The sequence below is a fragment of the Kogia breviceps genome, chromosome 3 (assembly GCF_026419965.1).
Source record: "Kogia breviceps isolate mKogBre1 chromosome 3, mKogBre1 haplotype 1, whole genome shotgun sequence".
Lineage (NCBI taxonomy): Eukaryota > Metazoa > Chordata > Mammalia > Artiodactyla > Physeteridae > Kogia > Kogia breviceps.
The window spans coordinates 169,948,156-169,970,865 of record NC_081312.1 but is presented as its reverse complement, the minus strand read 5'-3'; the positions used below and the strand labels follow the sequence as shown (position 1 = coordinate 169,970,865).

General features: G+C 47.1%; 1 protein-coding gene across 2 annotated transcripts in view; it reads left to right on the top strand.

Annotated features, from left to right (window-relative positions):
• Positions 1–10,216, top strand: part of CCNY (cyclin Y) — a 126,350-nt gene extending 116,134 nt beyond the window's left edge. For both annotated transcript variants that reach the window (XM_059056723.2, XM_059056721.2), the window contains 5 exons: positions 67–124; positions 217–336; positions 5,566–5,732; positions 8,665–8,827; positions 9,489–10,216. In XM_059056723.2, the coding sequence (XP_058912706.1) occupies positions 67–124; positions 217–336; positions 5,566–5,732; positions 8,665–8,827; positions 9,489–9,605 (625 nt within the window). In that variant the 3' untranslated portion in view covers positions 9,606–10,216. The remainder of the gene's footprint in view (positions 1–66; positions 125–216; positions 337–5,565; positions 5,733–8,664; positions 8,828–9,488) is intronic.
• Positions 10,217–22,710: the final 12,494 nt, after the last annotated feature.

Sequence of the window (22,710 nt, the reverse complement as noted above, 5' to 3'; positions counted from 1 at the left end):
TGGCACTCATTCTTGCAGAAGGTAAACTCCGTTTTCTGTTATTTCCCTCCCCCCCACCCCAACCAGGGACCCAGATGGAAGGATGCTCTTGGATATTTTCGATGAGAACCTTCACCCTCTTTCGGTAACCCTCCCCCGGGGTCCCGGGGTGTTGTCCAGCCGCGTCTCTGTTATTCTTGTTGGGCGGCCAGTCATTGAGAATCTTTCCTTCCCCAGAAATCCGAAGTGCCACCAGATTATGACAAACACAACCCAGAGCAGAAGCAGATTTACCGGTTTGTTCGGACACTGTTCAGTGCTGCTCAGCTGACTGCGGAATGTGCCATTGTCACCCTGGTGAGCGCCCACAGGGGGACGCGGTCGTGGCCTGGGGCGCAGGCAGGAGTGTGCATCACGGACCTGGGAAGCACAGCGCCGCGTCAGGGTTGTCTTTCATCTGGGAGGGTGGCGACGGGGTCTCCTAAAAGAGGGCGTGTGGTCTGCTCCACGGTGTCCACCTAAAGCCCATTGTCAGCGCGCACTCAGAATCAGGAAAGCTGAAGTGCTGCGTGCAGGTAAGTGAAGCACGGGGCCCGAGGGCCTGAGAAGGACCAGGGCCGCCTCATTAACGTCCAGGTTTCTGGTGTTGGTTCCCTGCAGAGGTTTAATACCATAGATCAGATGTGATAAATTCATACATCGGAAGGACTGCTGTAGCTGCTGCCTTCTCTTTTGTTATTTTCGTGTAAATATGTGTCTGTAAGATACTCAGAGACAGCATGGACATAAATCTTCACTTGAAGACTCGAGAGAAAAATCTGTAACCTTACTTAGACTCTGAAAACCTTAGGGACGGACTCTTTAGGTCAGATCTCATTTGGGAAATGGATTTGACAGTGTAGCCCACTGTCACTGACCTTTTCTCGCTGACATGGTGTGCAACTCAGATAAGAAGTCAGCTCTGCCAGTGCATGGGCTGCCCCGAGGGACCAGAAAGTCATCCCTGCAGCTCCTGAGAAGAGATTGGTGTGTGACAGAAAGTGTACAGGACCCTTTGTGTCTCTGCCACACGCAGAGCCCTGTACTCTCGGCTGATCGGACAGTAACCTGTTTGTTTGTTCATTTCTTCTCTCATGGAACTTGCCGCCTGATAGGTTAACAGACATTCAACAAGTCTTCCTCAGGTGATCTGGAGGATGATAGGTCCTTAGGTCATGACTGAGAAGCATATTTATTGCTCAGCTTTGTTCCTCCGAAGGATGTCACGTCCTTAACAAAACACACCTTGGGCAGGCAGCAGGGTGGATATTTTAATGAAAGGAGATTGTGATGAAGGGGAGGGAAGGGTAAGAAAATCAGATGACACCGTGGATAAGATTAGTACTAAAATCCACACCATGATGAAAGATTTATTTTGAAGCTCCTGCAGATGGAATGTGGTGGGGTTTTTTTTACCTTCCATTCCTAAGAAAACTGACCTGACCGTGCCCCGTAGTGCCGTAGAGTTTGGATTTATTAGCATGAAGGAGAAGGTTAGTGTCCCGTGGAGGACACAGTTTCTGCAGAGACATGGAGAACGTGTAAAGTGTGTTTCCCTGCCTCCGAGCGTGGCTGGGAGGGGTGGCTAGTTTGTCTTGGGAGTACTACGAGAGTGGTGTGTATTTGTCAGTCATTGGAACTGCTGAAATCTTCTCTTGTCCTGTGACATCAGCTGGTGGCTGAGCAGGGGATTAGCATACATATATGGCGGTCTTGCCGGCTACAGCCTAAAGGTGAGCAGCTTCGGGGCCCGCACAGCAGGCCCAGCTCTGCAGACCGATTCTCTGGGGCCTGCTTGGTTGGCTGAGTCAGCCTGGGGCCTGTGGGCAGAGGGCAGACAGCTGCGAGCTTGAGCGAGCCCCATGTGTGATGATCCTGCCCTTCTCTCCAGTCTCTAGAGGTAGAAGCAGCCGTTTACAACAGGTCCGGTCTAGAGCTGGCAGAGCTGCGTCTCTCTCGGCCTTTCTCCTGGGCCTTCTCTTGGCGGCGTGCCCGGTGGGAGGCAGGGAGGCCCACAGTTAGCTCTGCACTGCTGCCCACAAGGAACCAGACTGCAGCCTGCCTGTGCAAGGAGCTTCCAGGACCTTCAGCCACTCGCTCCTGGCTGTATCAGGGAGCACCGGTCATGCCAGCCCAGCTGGGTCCCCCTCGAGTGGCCTGGCAGGTCCAGCCATTGCTGCATGGCCGTGAGGGCCACCATTCAGCCCCTGGACCGCAGCCCCGAAGTGCCTCTCAGAGGCTGGTGCTCGCTAATGGTGAGGCCACCTGCGGAATCTATCCATTCTGACCCCGAAGACTCCCTTTTTAGGTCATGTTAGTCGTTTCTAAGGAAGTCAGAAGCTGTCGTTCAGATGGTGTCCAGTGACGAATCCAAATATCTCATTCTTGTGCTCCTTCAAATACCAGCAAATCGGAAGCGCTGGTGAGGTCCCAGTCGGCTAAGCTCTGGGTACGAGAGTCTTAAGATGAACGGACCCAGTGCTGCTCTTTAAAAGCCATGGAAAAATTCCAGCATCATCGCAAGTTTGGTCACATATATCCTGGATTCCATGAGTTTGCATTTTCTTCCTCCCCCGTGCCTTTAACAGTTTTATTTTGTGCAGAGTCAGCTGAATGCTCTTCGTAGCTCCGCAAGCGCTCACTGGCCTGTATTTTGTAGAGGCTCTCCTGAGGATGGTCCTTCTTATGAAATTAAATCTGAAAATTTAATTGAGCAAGAGTGTCCTATTAGCAGCGGTCTAGGGAATGGTGTTCAGAAAGAATCAATGGTCTGTTATTTTACTTGGCAGAGAATTAAAACACCCAAGTGGGAGTTTACTAAAGAAATTGCAGCTGACCCTTGAATATAGCTTTACTGGCAAGTTCTGCTAAATTACATGCTGTTAAGTGGCGCTTATTATGAATGCCTTATCTCCCAACATAACAACTGCCTTCCCTCAGTAATGGAGTGTATTTTCATATCTAATTCCTCTAGTTAGCCCTAGTGGAATATCAGACATGGTAGATAGATGCCCGTTATTATTTTTCTAAATGTTATCTTACATATTATCTAGTGTATCTGTTACTATCTATCAACTATGGTAAAGTAAGTAAGAAGAAAATTGAGTAATTGTTCATAACAATTGCTTTAAAAAATCTGGAGGGGCTTCCCTGGTGGCGCAGTGGTTGCGAGTCCACCTGCCGATGCGGGGGACACGGGTTCGTGCCCCGGTCCGGGAAGATCCCACGTGCCGCGGAGCAGCTGGGCCCGTGAGCCGTGGCCGCTGAGCCTGCGCGTCCGGAGCCTGCGCCCCGCAACGGGAGAGGCCACAGCAGTGAGAGGCCCGCATACAGCCAAAAAAAAAAAAAAAAAAAAAATCTGGAGTTGGGTCCAGCCTCAGTTTTCTGCTTTTTTTTTTTTTTTAAAGAAGTACTCAATTTTATTTTATTTATTTATTTATTTTGGCCACACCACATAGCTTGTGGGATCTTAGTTCCCCGACTAGGGATTGAACCCGCGCCTTCGGCAGTGAAAGTGTGGAGTCCTAACCACTGGACCACCAGGGAATTCCCTGTCACACATCTTTTTGATTCTCTTCTTGGTAGAATGAGAAGAATTAGTCATCACCCTTTGTAAAAACTATGGAAATAATCATTCCACGGTTCAGAAAAGTGTCAAACATACCAATAAACAGATTTTTTATGAAGGGGGACTTTAAAAGGCATTTGTACCTTGTGATCCAGCTTAAGCAGTGGGCTTTGTGGGTATTTCTGATGTCTGTCTTCAAACTAAATTATGGCAGTTTATAAATCCTATATTACATGGTTTCATTTTACAACTTCAGCTGGAATTATTTCATTAAAAAATACCACTTCAGGGACTTCCCTGGTGGTCCAGTCGTTAAGACTCCACGCTCCCAATGCAGGGGGTCCGGGTTTGATCCCTGGTCAGGGAACTAGATCCCGCATGCCGCAACTAAGCCCGCATGCCTCAACTGAAGGTCCCTCACGCAGCAACGAAGATCCCACGTACTGCAACTAAGACCCGGCGAAGCCAAATACACACATACATACATACATACATACATATTTTTAAAAAAACAACACTTCACACCCATTAGGATGACCATAGTTTAAAAAAAATACAGAAAACAACAAGTGTTGGCAAGGATGTGGAAACATTGTAATCCTTGTGCGTTACTGGTGGGGATGTAAATGGTTCAGCTGCTGTGGAAGATAGTATGGTGGTTCTTCAAAAAATTAAACATAGATGATGATATGATCCAGCAGTTCCACTTCTGGGTGTATACCCGAAAGAATCAAAAGCAGAGACTCGAACAGATACTTGTACGCCAGCGTTCACAGCAACATTATTCACAGTAGCCGAAAGAGGAAACCACTCAAATGTCTATCAGTGGATGATAGATAAACAAAATGTAGTCCATACATACAATGGATCATTATTCAGCCTTGAAAAGGGAGGACATGTTGACACATGCTACAACGTGGAGCATTATGCTCAATGAAAGAAGCCAGTCACAGAAGGACAAATACACTGCGATTGCACCTATGTAAGGTACCTAGAGCAGTCACAGTCGTGGAGGCGGAAAGTACAAAGGTGGGTGCCAGGGGCCAGGGGAGGGGAAGTAGGGAGTTGTAATAGGTACAGAGTTTCAATTTGGGAAGATGAAAAAGTTCTGGAAATAGAGATAGGTGGTGGCGATTTCACAACACTGTGACTGTTCTTAATGCCACAGAAATGATTAAGTGGTAAATCTTATGTGTATTTTACCATAATAATAAAAAAATACGTTTATCATCACTGCCTGTAAATCTACAGTTACCTCAAAATAAAGAGTTTAATTTAGAAACAACTACAGATAGAAAAAAATAGGTTTCTTCCTTTCACATCCTTTGTTTCTCCTTCTTGGCACATTGGTGGTTTGGGGTTTTTTTGTTTGTTTTTTTAAACGGAACTTTTTTTTTTTTTTTTTTTTTTGGCTGTGCTGGGTCTTCGTTGCTGCATGCAGGCTTTCTCTAGTTGCCGCTAGCTGGGGCTACTCTTTGTTGCCGTACGCGGGCTACTCATTGTAGTGGCTTCTTGTTGCGGAGCGTGGGCTTCAGTAGCTGTGGCACACAGGCTTAGTTGCTCCGCGGCACGTGGGATCTTCCCAGACCAGGGGTTGAACCCGTGTCCCCTGCATTGGCAGGCGGATTCTTAACCACTGCGCTACATTGGAAGCCCGGTGGTTTGTTGAATGCGTGTTAATGTCATAGTTGGTAGAGTGAGAAGTAAACCCGCAGCTCCTAGAACACTTTCCTGCCCCGGAGTCTTAAGGTCCGGCCTCATCCACACATCCAGTTACAGAGTGTGCCTCTCGGCCCATTTTGCCTCAGATTTGTTGAGCCCTTTGACTTTTTAAAATAGGTGTGATCAGGCTGTCAGCGCCTGTTTCAAGCTGAGCTGGGGGAGTGCAGTGAACAGCTGGGAGTTGGTTTGTGTGTGTTGGCGGGTGTGGAGCAGGAACAAGGCAGGTCACCGGGTGCTGGCGTGCTCGTGTCTTCCAGGTGTACCTCGAAAGGCTTCTAACATATGCAGAGATTGACATCTGTCCGGCCAACTGGAAGCGGATTGTTCTGGGGGCCATCCTGCTGGCCTCCAAGGTGTGGGACGACCAGGCCGTGTGGAACGTGGACTACTGCCAGATCCTGAAGGACATCACAGTGGAGGACATGTGAGTGTGGGTGGGGGTGTCTGCGGAGGAAGCCCGCCCCTCTGCGGACCTGCTCAGTGTGGTTATGAGTGGATGTGATTGCGCGTCTGTCGTGGGCTGGCCGAGCAAGGACACGGTTGCTGAAAGCCTCATTCTGGGCGAACCTTCCTTTACCTTCCTGCTCCCTGTCTCCTGTGGGGCTCATCCCAGCTCTGTCCCCACGGCAGACTGATGGCAGGCAGCAGATGGGCTAAAATGTCACCTGTTTCTGTTCAGTTTCAGAGAGAAGACTTTCACTGCTTTTGTCACGTTTTGCAAGTTCAGTTGCTTAAAATGAGCGTTCTGTCCTCGAGGTCCCCCCGTGCTGTCCTGGTCGGGCTGCGTGTTCTCTCTCAGGGCACCATCCTGAGCTCACACTTAGCTGCAGCCCGGGGGCTGGGCGTACAGGAAGTGGGGTCAGAACCTCTCAGGAGCAATGAGCTGTTTTGGAAACAATCAGGATGAATTTCTTACAGTTCCTTATGGCTTACAGGCATTTTTGCCATGATTCTTGCTAATATTTTTCTTGTTTGGTTTGGCTTCTTTGAGGAAGCTCTGGGCTGGAGGAGGTTCCACTGTGTCCCAGTCCACATCCAAGTCCCTGGACCCAGTGACCAGTACGGACTGACTCCTCCCCACCCTGCCCGCCTTCTTCCGGTTGCTGGTTCCTTGGGCACCCCATTTTTGTGCTGCCCTGGGAGCTCCTGTTTGTGTTTCAGGTCATTTGCCAGAGCCTTTTCCTGCTGCAGACCTGTATGACTCCTTCCTACATCTATCATTCTTTATCATAAAAAGTAAGACAAATAGGAAGTTTTTGACAGCAAGAAAAATAAAATGAACATACCTTTTAAAATTCCTGATTATATTTCAAGGTGAAAACAGTTACTAAGATAATTGTCATCCAGACCATAAGGAGGTTGCTTCCACCTTTCAGCTGCTGTGAGTAACGCGGTCGTTGAACACGGGTGGGCAGATACCCCCCCGAGGCCCTGCTCTCCGTTCTTTGGGATCTATGCCCGGAAGTGGGATTGCTGCTTGGTGGCTGGTCTTTAAAGTGAGCCCATTTTCCTACAAAAGCCGTCAGGCCATTGGGTGATGAAAACAACTCTCTTTACTCCATTTTAGAACCCCATTTGCAAGTTGCTGAACGGCATCAGTTCAGTTGGGTTTCTTCACAGTGTTGATCTAACGTAACAAGTATTTCTTAAATATTTTTTTGTTCATTGACTTGAATTTATTTATTATAAAGTTTTACATCAGAGCTATTTCCTTATAATCATCCCCTTCGGGGCAGTAAATCCATCAAGCCTGTTCTCTCTGCATCACTGTTAGTTTTTTGATGATTTATCACATAACAAGCTGTCATATGTCCCTGGAGGATGTACTTCTGCCGTTTGGAAATTCAGATTTGGGGAATTATTTTTATTTTCTAAATCTTGCCTTAGTTGGAAAACACAGAAGCTCTAAAATCTTCATTTCCCCCCAGACTTAAACATTCTGTTCAAGAAAACACTCAGTATTCAGGAAGGCTGTTTTTTCCCTAAGGAACCCTGGGAAACTGCCACCTTGTTCAAAACCGGATTCCTCTTGACTTTAATCCTAGTTATACCCTCAACAAGAGGCAGTGGTGTCTAGATACCATTTGGGGCAGGAATAGCTGACTAGTTCTCTTACATTTATAGTAAAAACTTGCTGGCATTGGAGCATGGGATCTGCAGTGGCACCTCTTAGCCACCGGGTGGCAGTCTGTCCACAGGCAGCTCCCAGGTTGCCCAGGAGAGCACTTCTGCCTTTGCGTGTTTTTGACACTTAAGATTTTATCTGGGTTCCAGTATTTCACAGGATGACCTCTTATTAAATCTCACTTAAAGGAGCTATAAATACAAGTCATTAAAAGTGTAAAGTTTAGCACAACACACACATTTGGGGCTTTACTCCTTTCTCGAAGCTGCATCGAAGCAGCCCCTCCGATTAAATGACCTGAATGCGACGTCTTCGTCTCTCCCTCCGAGGCGTCAGCTCTCACTTCCGGGAAGCCTTCCCTGGATCCGTCCTCCCAGGCTGAGCTTGGTCCGCTCCTTTCAGTAACAGGAATTATGGAGCAACAACGGCATGTCAGGTGCTGAGCTGGGGCCAGGCCGCACCATCAGATGTCACGGTTTCTGGCTCCGAGGAGACAAGGCGGGGAGACTGTGATAAAGGACAGAAGTGAGCCCGGGGTGCTGCCCGGAGAGGTGGCCCTGGCTGGAGCAGTGCTCCCAGACAGACCTGTCGCTGAGGACACTTCTCCCCTGGCAGTAACTACCGAGAAGGAGGCCTGATGACAGGGGAAGTTTTCAGATGCATTCTGGCCACCCTGGTTCGTCTTCATGCAGCTGGTTGGCTCCTTTATGGACCAGGGGCTGTCGCTGAGTAGTTCTGAGCGGGCGGGCAGGCCCAGCAGCGGCAGCTCGCAGGAGTGTTAGAGATGCACGTTCTCGGGCCCACCCACACCTGCCGGATCAGACGGGTGGGCCCAGCAGGGGGTCCTCACCTGCCCTGCCGGTGATGGGTGTGCACTCGGGCTGGGGAACCGCTCCTCCTCCTCATCTCTCCTCCCGGGAAGGGCAGTCCTCTGGGTCTTGGGGAGGCCTGTCCTCCAGGCTGCTGTCCGCCCTCACTGGACTCCACTTGACAGCTCTCGACTGTGTCTTCTGCCCTGTTTGAGCCAGTGGCTCATGTGGAAAGGTGAGGCCAGAGCCTGCCGTGTGTTCGTGTGTGTGTGCGCGCGCCCGTGTGCATAGATGAGCTCAGTCTCAGTGTCAGGGTCGCCCTGAAGCACTTTCTGGTGATCATTCCAGTTAATCAGCAGCCTGCCCAGGCGGTTGCGGGTGGGGACAGTAGCTGAGCTGTGCGTTTGTGTCTTTCTCTGCAGGAACGAGCTGGAGCGACAGTTCCTCGAATTGCTCCAGTTCAACATCAACGTGCCCTCCAGTGTTTATGCCAAGTATTATTTTGATCTTCGTTCTCTGGCGGAAGCCAACAACCTGAGCTTCCCCTTGGAGCCCCTTAGCAGGGAAAGGGCCCACAAGCTGGAGGTAAGAGGCGTCAGCGCCTGGCGGGTGCACTGCTGCCAACTGAGCTGTGTGCTCACGGCAGTTCCTGATACTGCATGTTGTAAAATAAAGACGAGGTGCCCTGCATTTAATTTGTGCCACCCCATATTTTTAATAACCTTCTTAATGGCGGCTTTTACTTAATGTGCATTGATTCTGTTTTTTAAGTCAAAGAAGTTTTTTAAAAACCCGTTTTTTAAAAAATGTACCCACAAAAAGAGTGTTCCCAGCATGCACTTTTATAAGGAAAAAGTTACCAGATGACGCTACCGATTGGGAATCTGAAAAGGTTTGATTCTGCCTTTATTTTTCATTTTTTCAAAGTATTTTCTCCACAGCCCAGTTAGAGCTGGGGCCAGCCCCTGTGGTCTTGGCCTGGGTTCAGGGCTGTCACTGTTAAGCTGTGTGACTCTTGTGTCTTACACTTGTGTGTAGCTCACCTTTGCACGTGCACCCAGCTCTTCCCATCCGACTTTGACGGCTGAAAGTGTGGGGACAAGGAGGCTCACGGGTTAGAGCCCTCTCTCAGAGGAGGTGCTGAGGCCCTCTGCACCTTCATCCCGAGTGTCCTCGGTGCCGAGGGCTGGCCAGGGCGAGGGCGCTGGCTCCCGGGCTGACCTGATTACCTCCCCTCTGCCCCCAGGCCATCTCCCGCCTCTGCGAGGACAAGTACAAGGACCTGCGAAGACCCACGAGGAAGCGGTCAGCGAGTGCTGACAATCTGACTCTGCCCAGGTGGTCCCCGGCCATCATCTCCTAATCGTGTGGGCATCCCCGCTGGAGGCCGTGCCATCCCTGTTTCTCCTTCAGTTCGAGAAAAGACAGTTCTGGGGTGGTTTTGTTTTGTTTCTCCTTTCCTCTTTTTAAAATTCATAGGTCCGCCAGGCTGCCTTGACGAGCGCCTCCGCGCCGCGCACACGTGCAGCAGGGCTCCAAGGACGCGAAGTCGGTACCGTGGGAGCCAGTCCACGCCTTCCCAGCCCCGAAACAGCGCTTCCTTCGTGGAGGAAAGACTCTAACCCTGGAGGAGGAAGGGAAGGGAAAGGAAGTCGGCTAGAGGAATGGAAAGCGGCTTGGCCATTTCCTAAGCCCCCCACCATCGGTCAGTAGCCGGAACCGGCAGGAAAGCCCGGCGTAGGTGACGAAGTTGGATGTGCAGTCAAGTCGCACGCCGCGTGCACCGTCCCATCTGGATCAGTGTGTCTCGTAAGACTTCTTGCATTCCTTCTTGCTGCTTCTCGGGGGTTTGGGGGGGATTTTTGTTTGTTTTATTCTGTTTTGGTTTTGGTCCCACAGAGCAGAGAATATAGTTTGTACCCACCATGGCACAGACATCCAAATAAATAGTACTGGCTGTTTCTCTCTGCACAACTCCTGCGAGCTGTCTTCTGAGCTTTCTTCCTCTCCAGGGGGAGCGCTTGTCCCGTTTCTGTGCACCTTTAGACGGTTTTCTCCACAGTGGCGGAATCAACTTGACTGTAGTGCTGAACCAAACGTAGCCCTTCCCCCCGAATTCTCCCCCCGGGAACATTCTAGATCACATGGGTGCTTGTGCCTTCGGTCCTGCGGTGGTTTCTCTCTGCCCTGACGTCCTGGTGGAGGCTGCTCCCCCGCGGCCCGCGTGGGAGCCCTTCCTCCCCTGCCCACCCCCTCCTCTACTTCCACGTCCATTGTGCAAGCAATATTCCTCTCAATTTTTATATGTTTACTTTAAATCAAAGTTAGTCTATTTGTATAAAATTTTTTAAAAATCTAAAATTTAAAAAAACGGGGGTGGGGGTGGGTATTCCCGCGGAAGATCATTGAAGGGCAAAATGTTCCTATTTACTGAGGTATTTTTCACAGAATGATTGAATAAAAAACTCAACTTGCATTTTCATTGTGGGTGCTTAGTGAAGTTATACAAAATTAAACTGTGAAGGTTTATGTGTCATTAATTATGACCATCTCTTTTCGTTTCTGACTATCCCTCATTTCCTTATGGGCTGGATAAAAATCTATTACATCAAGTAAAATTAGAGGGTTAATGATAGAATAATACCATGTCAGTCTTAAGAATCTGGGTCAGTGAAGCATACGATGCTTTGGGGTTTGCACATTTTCTTGGGTCACAATGACAGAGGTTTCTAAGTTTTTTCCTTCATCAGGTCTTTGAGGCAAATGGCAGCGGAAATCTGTGTTTCGCCTTCCTCCTGTGTGAGCTTGGAAAACTTTGGAATCTTATGTTATTAGTCTGTGCCCTAAACTCATCCACCTGCCCCCCAGACCTGCTCCAGACGAGACATGCTTTGTTAGTGGGAGGGACTCGGAAACACCCAACATCCCAAGAACACCAAGCCAAGTGCTAGTCAGGTTCTGTGAAATTTGTATCGTGTGTAAATGGAACTGTTGGGGCCAGAAATACTGTCAAATTCTTTCTGGCTTAAACTTTCAAAAGCAAACAAGCAGAATATGAAAAGTTAATTATCTTTCCATTATAATTGTGTTGATACACTCTGTATGGGTTCCAGAATCAGCTTCTCTCGTCAAGTAAGAGATGGATTTAGAATTTGAAATAGAGACCTAAACATATAGAAAATGTCATTTTATATTCCCTAATCTATATAGCTTAAAAAGGGACATATTTTCTTAGCTGAATACGAATACCTCTCAAATTAGTTCCTCCCATGTAAAGTATCTTGTTTTACCCATCCATTTCAGGAAAGAGGTTCTGCTGCCTTTAAAGCAGACATTTTATTTTTATCCCTTTTATTTGAATGAGAGAGATTTGAAAATTGAATTATGTAAATATTTCAATGCATCTGCTATTATTTTATGGAGTTTATTAAACTACTTTAAAAAAATTGTAGAGTCTATTTATTGTATGTATGTACATACAGTCTGGTAAGTTTAGAGTGGGTTCCGTAAAACCTGACTCAGTCTTGTTTAGACTACTGAATATTGTTTTAGTCCTGTGCACTGGACTCCACCTCTGTATAGGAAAATTTTCCATGTTAATGAGCATTGATCTGTATTAATTGGTTATGTTTCTTACATTAAGGATTTTTAAAACTCTGCTGTAAGTGTAGATTTCAGTTTTACTTTTGCAGTATGAATCACTTGACACGAAGGTAGATACTTTAGGTTTGTTTTATTTTTCTACATGATGATGGAGACTTACATTTCGTTCTCTGGTTTGTTCTAAGTTTGCCAAAAAAACACCCGACGACAACCAGTACAGTACCTATTGATAAATCATCGTGATGTAATTTGTTTGCAAGGTGATTCGTGCCCGACAATTAAAGCTGGACTGCTATTTAGGAACACATTGTCTTAGTGTAGTTTTTGAATGGACAGATTTCATCATTAATGAAGGATGAAGAAAACCACACAATTTACTGACTTTAAGTTTAGATTTGACTTAACAAATGAAAGTATCCCAATGAATTTTTCCTTTTTGGCTTTTTTTTTTTTTTAAACTGGGAGAAGAGAAAGAAGTCAGGGATTTAAAAGCAAATTGGAGGGCAAGGTGGGAGGTCCTACCAAGATCCCCGACGTGCCCTGTGCCTTCTGCGCTGCCTGAGGTGGTTGTCTGGCTCCTCTCCTGGGCTTGCTGGCTTCCCGGGCCCCTCCTCTTGGTCTTTGGCAAGACCATCTCCATCTTGAGCTTTCCCTTGGGTCTGGGGGTTTTGATCCTCAGCTGAGCTGCAGAGCAGAATTTTGGGAGTGAGCGATTTTGATCCTTTCAAGCTGCTTTTGGTAACCTCTCACCTGGGACCATATTTTACAGCTTTGAATTTTTTAAATAATAAAATATAATTCCTAGTTCATTGTAGGTACTTATTGTTAGATAAACGGATACAGAGAACAAACAGTGCCTACCTTCCTGCTGCATTTTTTGAATATGACACAGATAAAATTGAACAGGTTTTGTGGATGCTGAGTGAACCCGTTCTTTTCAAGAGCAGTGGAGAGCTGTTATGCGTTCTGTAGGTGCTGAGTGATCCTCAGAAGGACTGGGGCCTCCTGGAGGCCTCGCAGAGCTCGCCGCTTGTGTAGCGATGCCCTGTTTCATCTGTGATCCCTTCAGCCCCCTTGACTTCAGTGGAGTCAGCGTCTCAAGACTCCCGTTGGGTGGATCATGGAGACATGGATTGTCTCCTGAAAGGCCAACCAAGGAGCCCCGACCCTTGTTGAAAAAGAGAAGGAAGTAGGGAACACACCCTCGAGTGAAATGGGAAAAGAACACTGAAGGACTAATTTGGGATTCATATTTTAAGCTCTGTGGGTTGCAGGGAAGGCCCCTGCACACACGTGCATTCAGGTCCTGGCTGGCAGCCCCCCAAACACCGAGCCTTCCCAGCGCTTCTGCACCGAAAACAGATCATCCCGCAGGTGCCAGCGGACCCCGTCCAGGGTCGGGAGGCACGCAGGGGCTCGCAGTCGCCAGGGCTGCTGCTGGACTCGGACCGGCCCAGGGCAGGGGCTTCCTTCCACTTCTTCCTGGTAGGTTTTCTTACTGAGTTTGCGTGTCTGGAGCTGCTCAAGGTCAACAGTGTCACTTTCCATTAGAAACGTTCATCTCTGACTTGAAAGGGTCACAGGAGGCCTCTGTGCGTCTGCATCGCTGTGAGTGTGGGCTGTAGGTCAATGCCCGGGAGGTGCTGGTACCCACGTTGTCCATCGTAGGTCTTGCAGGAAGCACCCTGGAGGAACCTGTGTCCTTTAGGGACTCGGTCTGGGTGGGGAGCTTTATTCCTTAAAGAACTTGGTTTAAATAGAATGCAGGATAAAAGTACGGCATTCCTAAGTAACTGCCATTTTGAACAAAAATATTAAATGTAACTGGAACTTAGGCATAACGTTTATAGTAACAAACATTGGTATTGATTTGTATTGTAATGGAACCTTGGGTTTCAGTCTCAGACCAAAGTTAACTTGCTTTGCCACCTTGGACAAGTTACTTCACCTCTCTGGATCACTCAGTGAATTTGGCAGAGATGCACTTGCTCATGTTTTCACCACCTGTCTTACTGTTTCTAAACACACTCTGCTCAGCCATTCCTGTATCACGGTTGGTGGATGCTGCCCTGCGTGGATGTAGGAAGGCTGGACCCACTGAAAGACAAGTCCGAGCTTATCTGTGAGTTTCCCCCGGGGAAGTCAGTTGTCTCTTCCAGGGCGCCCTCCCCAAGAAGGGTGGCCGTCGGCAGATACAGCTGTTCTTAGGAGGAGGACGTGGGTATCCAGAATTCAGCTGCTGTCTGTCCTTCCCGGGTCTGCCCTAATGCACCTGAATCTGCAGCTTGTCATCCAGTTGGGTTTTACTGGACCTCGTGGTTCCTGTCCACGTTGATGGACAATGAAAATCTCGCAACCGTGAAGCTGGGCATTGGAATCCTCCCCCGACAAATGTCTCGAGAAGGGTGCTGCATCTTTGTGTTGGCGCCCAGGTGATGCTTATCCTTCTTAGGCCTGCAGACCCAAAGCTCTGGGGGCCACCCCGGGGGAGAAGGGCTTCACTCCTGCCCTGTGGCACTTCCGTGGAACTTGGCCACTTGCAGGCTTCCCAGACCTGCCTCTGCTGCCCAGCTCCTGGATCTTCTGCAAAGGACTTGCATTTGGGGGGGGGGGCGCAAAGGAGTTGGGGTCCACTCCAAAGAGAAGAGCAGCATTTGGGGGGCAGCATAAGGTAAAGCAGTGACTGTGCAGGGTCGGGACGCACGAGCATGAGGCCTCGCCGGGGCACACTGGGCATTTGGTCTGGCAAGTCTCAGAGCTTGGCTGGATTCCCAGAGCTTCATCTTTCTTTAAAGCAAAGAAATGTGTCACCCCCTGGGTCACCCTAAGATCCTTCCACTCCTAATTCTCAGTTATGCTACGAATCACTTGGTTATTCTGAGATTTCCAGGAGCAGTCTCAGGACTCAGAACAAGAGATGTACTCACCTCTGCAACATTACGCAGACAAACACAGAATTTGGGAAAGCCTGCCGTGAAGCGTTCCAGGGTCCCACCAGGGAGGGAAAGACGAGAATCCGGTTGGTGCATTGTCTGCTCCGAGTCAGGACTGTGAGTGCGCAGATGGCCCACTGTCCCTGAGGCCAAGTGGACACAGAAGGCCGGGGGCACCATGGGGATGGGACCACCAGGGGGACGGGACCGCGCACCAACATCTGACCAAAGAGTCCCAGGCGGTAACTGATCACCCTCGTGTGTTTCTGGTTCTTTTTCTTCTGCATCATCATCTTGTCTCTTCATTTTTATTATATTTGGTCGTTATTTGCATCTCTTCTGTCAGCTTTTACAGTCCTCTTCTGACCGATGGCTTTTCAGAAGGTCAGCAGTGGATTTAAAAGTACATTGGTAAGGAAAGACAAGATAGGGGTAGGGGGAGTAAGAAGTGCTAACTGCTGTGTATAAAATGAATAAGCTACCAGGATGTATTGTATAGCACAGGGAATAGAGCCAGTGTTTTATAATAACTATAAATGGAGTTAAAAATTGTGAATCACTAAAACTTACATAAGATTATAAATCAACTGTACCTCAGTAAAATATGGTAATAAACAATAATAAAGCTTACAGAAAGTATTAAAAAAGTACATTCATTGGTAAAGAAGTAGATTGGCCTCATAGATAAAGTGACTCTTTTAAAGCTTATGTTATTAAATGTAATGGGGAGTTTAATTGATGAGATTTTAATGTCTTCAAGTATTTATGGCTATTCTGCTTTTTCATTTTTCAGAATGTCTCTCAGGCTTCCAAGATTTAAAAACAAAAAGGTTTTGTAACACACAGTGACAAATACATTTCTGTGACACCTTTGTAAGATTGTTTCATGGTGCTTTAATCTGAGCCCTCTTTGGAAGAAACAAATGTGGATTTAAATTATGGAGGAGTTCCCTGGTGACTGTTTTCTGAAGGATTGAACAAGCTAACGGTACAAGGGAGAAGACGGCACCCTAAAACTCTTCAGGCACATCCCCAAAGAGCTCTTTTCATTTAGCCTTAGTGAATCCTTCAACATGCAGCCCCTCTTTTCCCGACTTTCTTTATTCAGCAAAGCCAAGAATGTGACCCCCCCCCCAATTTTTTTACACAAAATTAAAATGCTATATTACTCATCAGAATAGTCAGAATCTTATTTTCCTTCTTAACTTACAAGTAGTGATTATGCAGTGAAGTAGATGTTCCACGTTCCTGCTAATTTTAGTTTGTCAGCATTTTCTGGAAGCAACCAGAAGTCATATGTATTTAGACAGCCACGATTTCTGCCAACCCAGCTAGCTTCAGGAACTGGGGGAGTTTCATTCTTACTTGATGCCAAAATCTGTTTGGGATGATGGCTGTTACCATTAGTCTTTTGACCTCTGATTTGCATTTAGTTGAAACATTTGAGTTGATCATCCTGAACAATTAATCCCATTCCTATGTGTTCTGACTTGGATAGCCCATGAAAACAAAATCAGAGTTTAATTCACTGAGTAAAGCATTAGCCTTATTTTATAAGTGCTAAAGAGCAAGCATAACTTATTGCACAAATAAAACTAGGGAACAGTATGTGATTTTTTTTCCTTAAATTCCTGCAGACACATGGGTTTGGAATTCCTTTTCTAATCTGGGATTTCTCTTCCCAGGAACACACTGGCTTACCATGCCTCACAGCACACAGTGACACATTTCATGTCCTTAGGCTAAAATATTCTAGTAGATCCATGTCCAGAACTTAATCCCAGTCTTGAAATATTTAAATTTTTTTATATTTATTCCCCGGCATGAGCCCGACACCCTGCATACATTGTTAATCCTTTAGGTGAAAGAGGATGAACCCAGCAGAAACATTCCTCTTTACATTACCTCCTTGTGGAATAAGGAAAGAGCAGAAAGGGATGTAAGAACGTGTTCATCTAGAATCAGAAAACCTCAATGTTGGAATCATCATCCACATTCATTTCCAGATGAGGAAATTAGGTTCAGGATGTGAAGTGAAGGTGAAATGAACATGAAGGTCAAGTCTGGCTTTGGCTTTGGTAGCGAGGTCCTGATGGGAACCATGTGGATTTTTCACATTGAGTACCTGGAGGGTTAAAACCTCATTGCAAACCAATGATTATGTAAGTGTTGATATTCAAAAGTCACGTGTTCATAACTCCGTTCCATTTGAACCTGTCCTTCATTTAAGATGAACACAACCGATGGAAGGCCTGGGTCCCACATTGAACTGAGCTGCTGACTATGAAGCTAATAAGTCTTAAAGCTTCCGGGACGTCTACGTTCCTGATTACATATTTGCAGCAATGAACCTAAAAGATCAATGTTATATTTACAAACTCCAGTGGTAAAGTACGTGGACAGATCCTGCATACAGTTGGACGTAATTTAAAATGTATGCCTCATCCTTGGAGCTGTTCCTTCTACGCCAGTCTTTACAGGCAGTAAGGACTCAGGGAGCCCTCCATGTGCACACGGTGCTGTGCTGATAACAGAAGGGAAAGACACTGTCCCTGCCCTCCTGGAGCTTACAGTTGAAGTACAAAGATGAAGTGTTATTTTCTCATAAATGAGGGGACAATAGACAGAATCTATGGCTAAGGATCATATACTTATCACAGACAAAATATGCTAATGGACTACAGAAGTCAGGAAAGGCTTCCTAGCAGATGTGGGAGTGTGGCGGCACCTTGGAATCTTTGTAGGATACAAACTGGAAGAGAAAAGGGATTCTAAGCAAAGATAACGAGTGTGGCGTGGTGAGGCTGAGGACCAATGTGAGAGGATAAAACTATGTGCAGTACATCCAAGGGATACTGAGTAAGCAGGGCTGGGTTTGCGGGGACCCGGAGACCTGGGCTTCCGCCAGGAGAGATCGGATCTGCGTGCTCACATTTTCATTCCTCCAACAAGGCAGCTGCTGGAGATAACTGCCTGGCCTCAGATGAGTTAGTTCTGCTATGGATTAGCTCTGTGACCCCAAGCAAATCACTTAACCTTTCTGAACCTCCATTCTCTCATCTGTAAAGTGAGGACAAAAATAGCACTTACCTCCTAGGACGATAATGAAGATTCAGATGAGAAGAGAACCCGTGCCCGGAACACAGTGGATGTTCAGTATGTGTTCATTATGTTTTGGTTCTGGCCTGCTGCCTGTAAGGACCAGGCTTCCTAGGCAAGCCCTTCACCCTACTTCGCTCACCTAGAGAAGATCATCCTGAACGCAGAGAGGACATGGCAGCAGCATCTTCCCGTGGAAAGCCATTCTCCGAGTCATCCCTGAGGACCAGGGACCGTAGGCTGGGGACTGAGGCGGCCTCGGCCACAGACTCAGCCTTCGCTCTGCAGAGTCAAGAGACCCAGAAGGGCTGGGCAGGGTAGCTGAGGAGAAAGGAAGAGCAAGAGGAAGTAAGTTACCTCAGTGGGGATGAATCATCCAGTAGCTATTTGAACCCGTTTCCCCAGGGAGCATCCTTGCCTCAGACAGGCACCCAGCAGAGTTAGAGCCGATGACATGGGCATCAGCTTTGGCTTCACTGGAATGGCTAACACGCTCACATCCCCAGGCCCTCCCAGCTGCCATTTATACAAGGAGAATGAACCCTTGGCCGCACGCCACGAGAAGGAAGAGTGACTGGGTCTCCCCAAGCCATTAAAGAGTTTCCAGTGCCTCAAAACGCAACTAGTAAAGAAGCACTAAGGTCTGCATTGAAGGTCACCCCTGCCCGGGAGCTGCTGCCAACAGGCCTGGCCTTGTAGCACGTGCACAGGAAAACACAAACTACACGCGCGAGTGGGATTCTCTACTTGGAATCCCGTTTCCCACTTCTGGAAAAAGCGTTCTCGGTCACAGTGTCAGAACTGAGGCTTCTGGCTACGGAAAAGTAGTTAAAAGCTTATGACAGTTGCCAGGGAAATGATGTTCAAGAGGAACTTTCTATGTTATTTTATTCTATCTATTCTACTGTATTCTATTTGTGGCTGCACTGCGCAGCACGCAGGCTCTTAGTTCCCGGACCAGGGATCGAACCCAGGCCTCCTGCAGTGGAAGCTTGGAGTCTTAACCGCTGCACCACCAGGGAAGTCCCAAACACTTTTTTTGAAGAGGAATTTTAAGTTATTTAAACGCGGTAACTTTGTGAATTCCAAGCAAACTCAATTACACAAATTCAAAAAAAGGAGAGATTCCAAGTGTTTCTTTCAATTCAGATTTTAGTCGGTTCAAAGGAAATCTTTAAAAAAAAAAAAAAAAAGGAAATCTTGCTGCTAAGGCTAATGCCTTCTCTTGATCTCCTTATATGTCTGCTTTAGGACAGTGGAGATCAAGAGCGTAAAGAAGAGGGATTTTCTTTAGTGTTCATTTTGTTGCATAAGGTCTCCGTTCCCTCCATACTGTTGAGACATATTCTAGAGGGAGAGACCACCCCTCGCTGTGTGTCTCCACAGCTGGCTGGGCTCAGGCTGGTGTGTGTTCAGGAAAGAGCAGCCAAGAAGTAAAGAAAGCGTTTCCTTCTTGCTGTGTCTGTGCTTGTTGAAGCTGCAGAAACAAAGCATCCCTTCACTCACTTCCCTTTTATAAAGGGTGGATGGAGTTTCCGGTAAAATATCTACCCAGAATGAACATCTCTAGTTAGGCATGGGTGGGAAATTAAATTCTGGTATTGATTGATTCTCTCTGCTCCTGTCACAATAAGCTATAATAATTTATTATAACAGATGATTCAGTCTGGGAGCAAATCCACGGCGTGAAGGTCTCCAATTCACTGACACTATTCATCTGATAATTAGAGCAGTGATCACTGAGGGAATCCAGGGACAGAGGAACCGGCCAGGCCTGGCTTAATTCTTTTGTCTTATCCTCACCCCGACTCTGAGGCAGATATTCCAAAATGCCACAAGCCCCTTCCATTCTTCCTGAGTAATGACAAAACTCCCGATTCCTCAATAATACATTGTCCCTTCTCGATAAATTCTGAATGTCTTTTCCTCATCTGTAAAATTGGGTTAGTGTTGCTTATTGCAGGGGATTGAAAGGATTCAGTGAGAAAATGTCTGTAAGGCCCTTGGCAATAGGAAGCGGCCAGTGACTGTTCTCTTCTCTCCCCAACTCTGTGCTGTGACTGCGCTTCCTGCCTGTGGCATTAGCATCACCTCCTGATGGAACTGCTGCAGGCAAGTCAACCGGATCCACACATTCGCTGTAAATGTGATTGTTTGCTACCCCGGGTAGCTCTTCATATAAACCAAAGGGGTTTTGATCTGGGGTTTCTTTGTTTAAACAAAACATCCACCGGGACCATGCACTTCTGCAAAAAGAGCCAGGGGTTGGCTGGAGCACATGGGAGCAGGTTTTATTCCAGTAACCTCATTTATTTATTTTTTTTAATAACCAGGACATTTTAATTAAGAATCAATTTAGATGATAGTTGTGAAAAACCCTTGAACAGTATCAAACAGTATAGAAAACAAAAATAATATTATACAAATAGGATCCCAGGTTTCCAAGCCAGAAGAAAACATTTGTTTAGCGCTAAACGTGAAAGAAAAGAGGTTCAGACGGGCTTTCCCAAGATTACCTAACTAGCCAAATACAACGTTTATCTGTTCTATGTAAATCTACCTCTCCAAGGTTGATTGTAAGATATCTCCCTCTACATACAGGCTGTATTAACATCTGACGCTGCCACAGTAAACTATACCAAGTTAATGAAGCAAGATAAGCCATTATATTCATAAAGAGCTCAAAATAACATACAAAGTTAAAGGCAGGTTTAAAATGAACCTGCCATCGTATCTTCAGCGAAAGGATTCCAGTAAACTCCTTTGTAAGGACTTTATTGGATTCGATTTAGAGAGGGGCCCACCAGGGGCAGATTCGATAATCCCCTTATCCAGCGAGCAGCAGCCACCTGAGACAGAAGACCCCAGGCGGACAGATGCCACCGCGGCTGCCTTTGCTGCGAAGCGGTGACTCGCGTGAGCATGGAGAGCCTCGGCCCTCGGCCCTCGGCGAGAAGGAACGGAATCAAGGAGGCTGCGTCGGCCACATGCGACACCTCTTAGGAAGAGTCTCGTTCTGCCTGCACCGGCCTCAGGCAAGGACTGGCAGGAGCCACTCTCCCTGCCCCGTCAGGAGCCCACACGACAGTTCCGTCACTGAGAGGGACCCCAGGAGGGACCCCGTCAGGTTCTGCCGACGCTGAAACCACGTTACCTCCTCTTCCCTGTGCCCAAGGGGGGTTCCTCCAAAAAAGAGGAAATGAAGGCGGTGGAAAAGCAAAAGAAGAGAAGTGGATCTGGGGTTCAAATAAAAACCATTTTACAAATAGCGTCTGGTTGGCTAGCATCTGAGTGCTTGAATGAATGCGAAATGTGCTGGGGTTTCTCCTAAAAGAGGAAGAAGACTTTTCAGACACAAGTTTGTTGTTGTCTATATGTGTAATTGATCCCTGGATTAGTTGACGTATAAGCTAAACAGAGAAGAAAGGACAAAAGAATTTTAATTTTCGGAATTGTTCTCCCTTAGACGATGAAAATCTAGTGTGTTTTCCCCTCCTTTTAAAAATTGACTCTTCAACCCTTTTTTCCCAAACCAGCTTTGCATTTTCCCCCAGTTTTACACTTAGACTTTTCAAATTGCAAAAATCATGCGCCATAGGTACAGACTAAAGAAAATGTCAGTTCAGATGAGCCAAATGTGCTTAAAAGGGTTACAGTAACATCATATTAACAAATGGGATGCTTTCTAACAAAACATTTATCTCTGAGAGATTTTATTCCAAGTTTGTGGTGTTGGGAGGAATCTGAGCGGTGGCATGAGAGACATCACCTCATTCAACTCCACTGTCCCCAGATGAGGAAACGGGGGAGACAATGTCCCCAAGCCAATGGGTCGCACCATCTGAACTAGCATCTCCTGCTCCAACTTCAAAGGCCATTCCCTGCGCGGCTGTCAGTGAGGTTTTAGTGTGGAAATTTATTAAATACTGAGTAAAATAACAGATTTGCAAGAAAACTGATCATGCATCTGAGAAGCCTGGAGGGAAGGGAGAGAGGCCGCGGGAAGAGCAGGTGGTCAGTCTGTTTTCAGGCAAAGAACAGAAACAAGAGGCACAACAGCCACAGGTAGGGTAAGGGTTGGTCTCCTCCGCAGAGAGGACCGTGGAAGGACCCCCTCAGGAAACTGGTCAGGACCACGAGGTCTCAGACAGCCATGGCTGGGTGCACCCCCCCATTCAGTCATCAGAGGATAGAGGGGGGCTGCTTGTGCACCAGCCCATCTGTCACTCACCTTCCTCTGTCTTCTGGCAACACCTGCCCATCACCCCCACCCCGTGTCCTACTTCCCAGGCCCCCATGACCATATCAGATCCAGAAAGAAGTCAGCCCCATCCACTTCAAGATAGGTCTTGTGGGTGGCAGTTGAATTATCTTGGGGGACTTCTACTCCTCCTCATTTTTCAAAGTTTTACTCTCTTGCTGATGCCTCAAACTCCTTCCATTAGAAATAAAGCCTTTTGGAACCCCCCTACACGGCTGGTGGGAATGCAGATTGGTGCAACCACTATGGAGAATGGTATGGGGGTTCCTCAAAAATTAAAAATAGAGTCACCATATGATTCTGCAATCCCACTCCTGGGCATATATCTGGAGAAAAACATAATTCGAAAAGATAATTGCACCCCAGTGTTCATAGCAGCACTATGAACAGCACTTTACAATAGCCAAGACATGGAAGCAACCAAAGTGTCCACTGACAGATGAATGGATAAAGAAGATCTGGTACACGTATACAAGGGAGTACTACTCAGCCATAAAAAAGAATGAAATAATGCCATTTGCAGCAACATGGATGCAACTAGAGATTATCTAAGTGAAGTAAGTCAGAAAGAG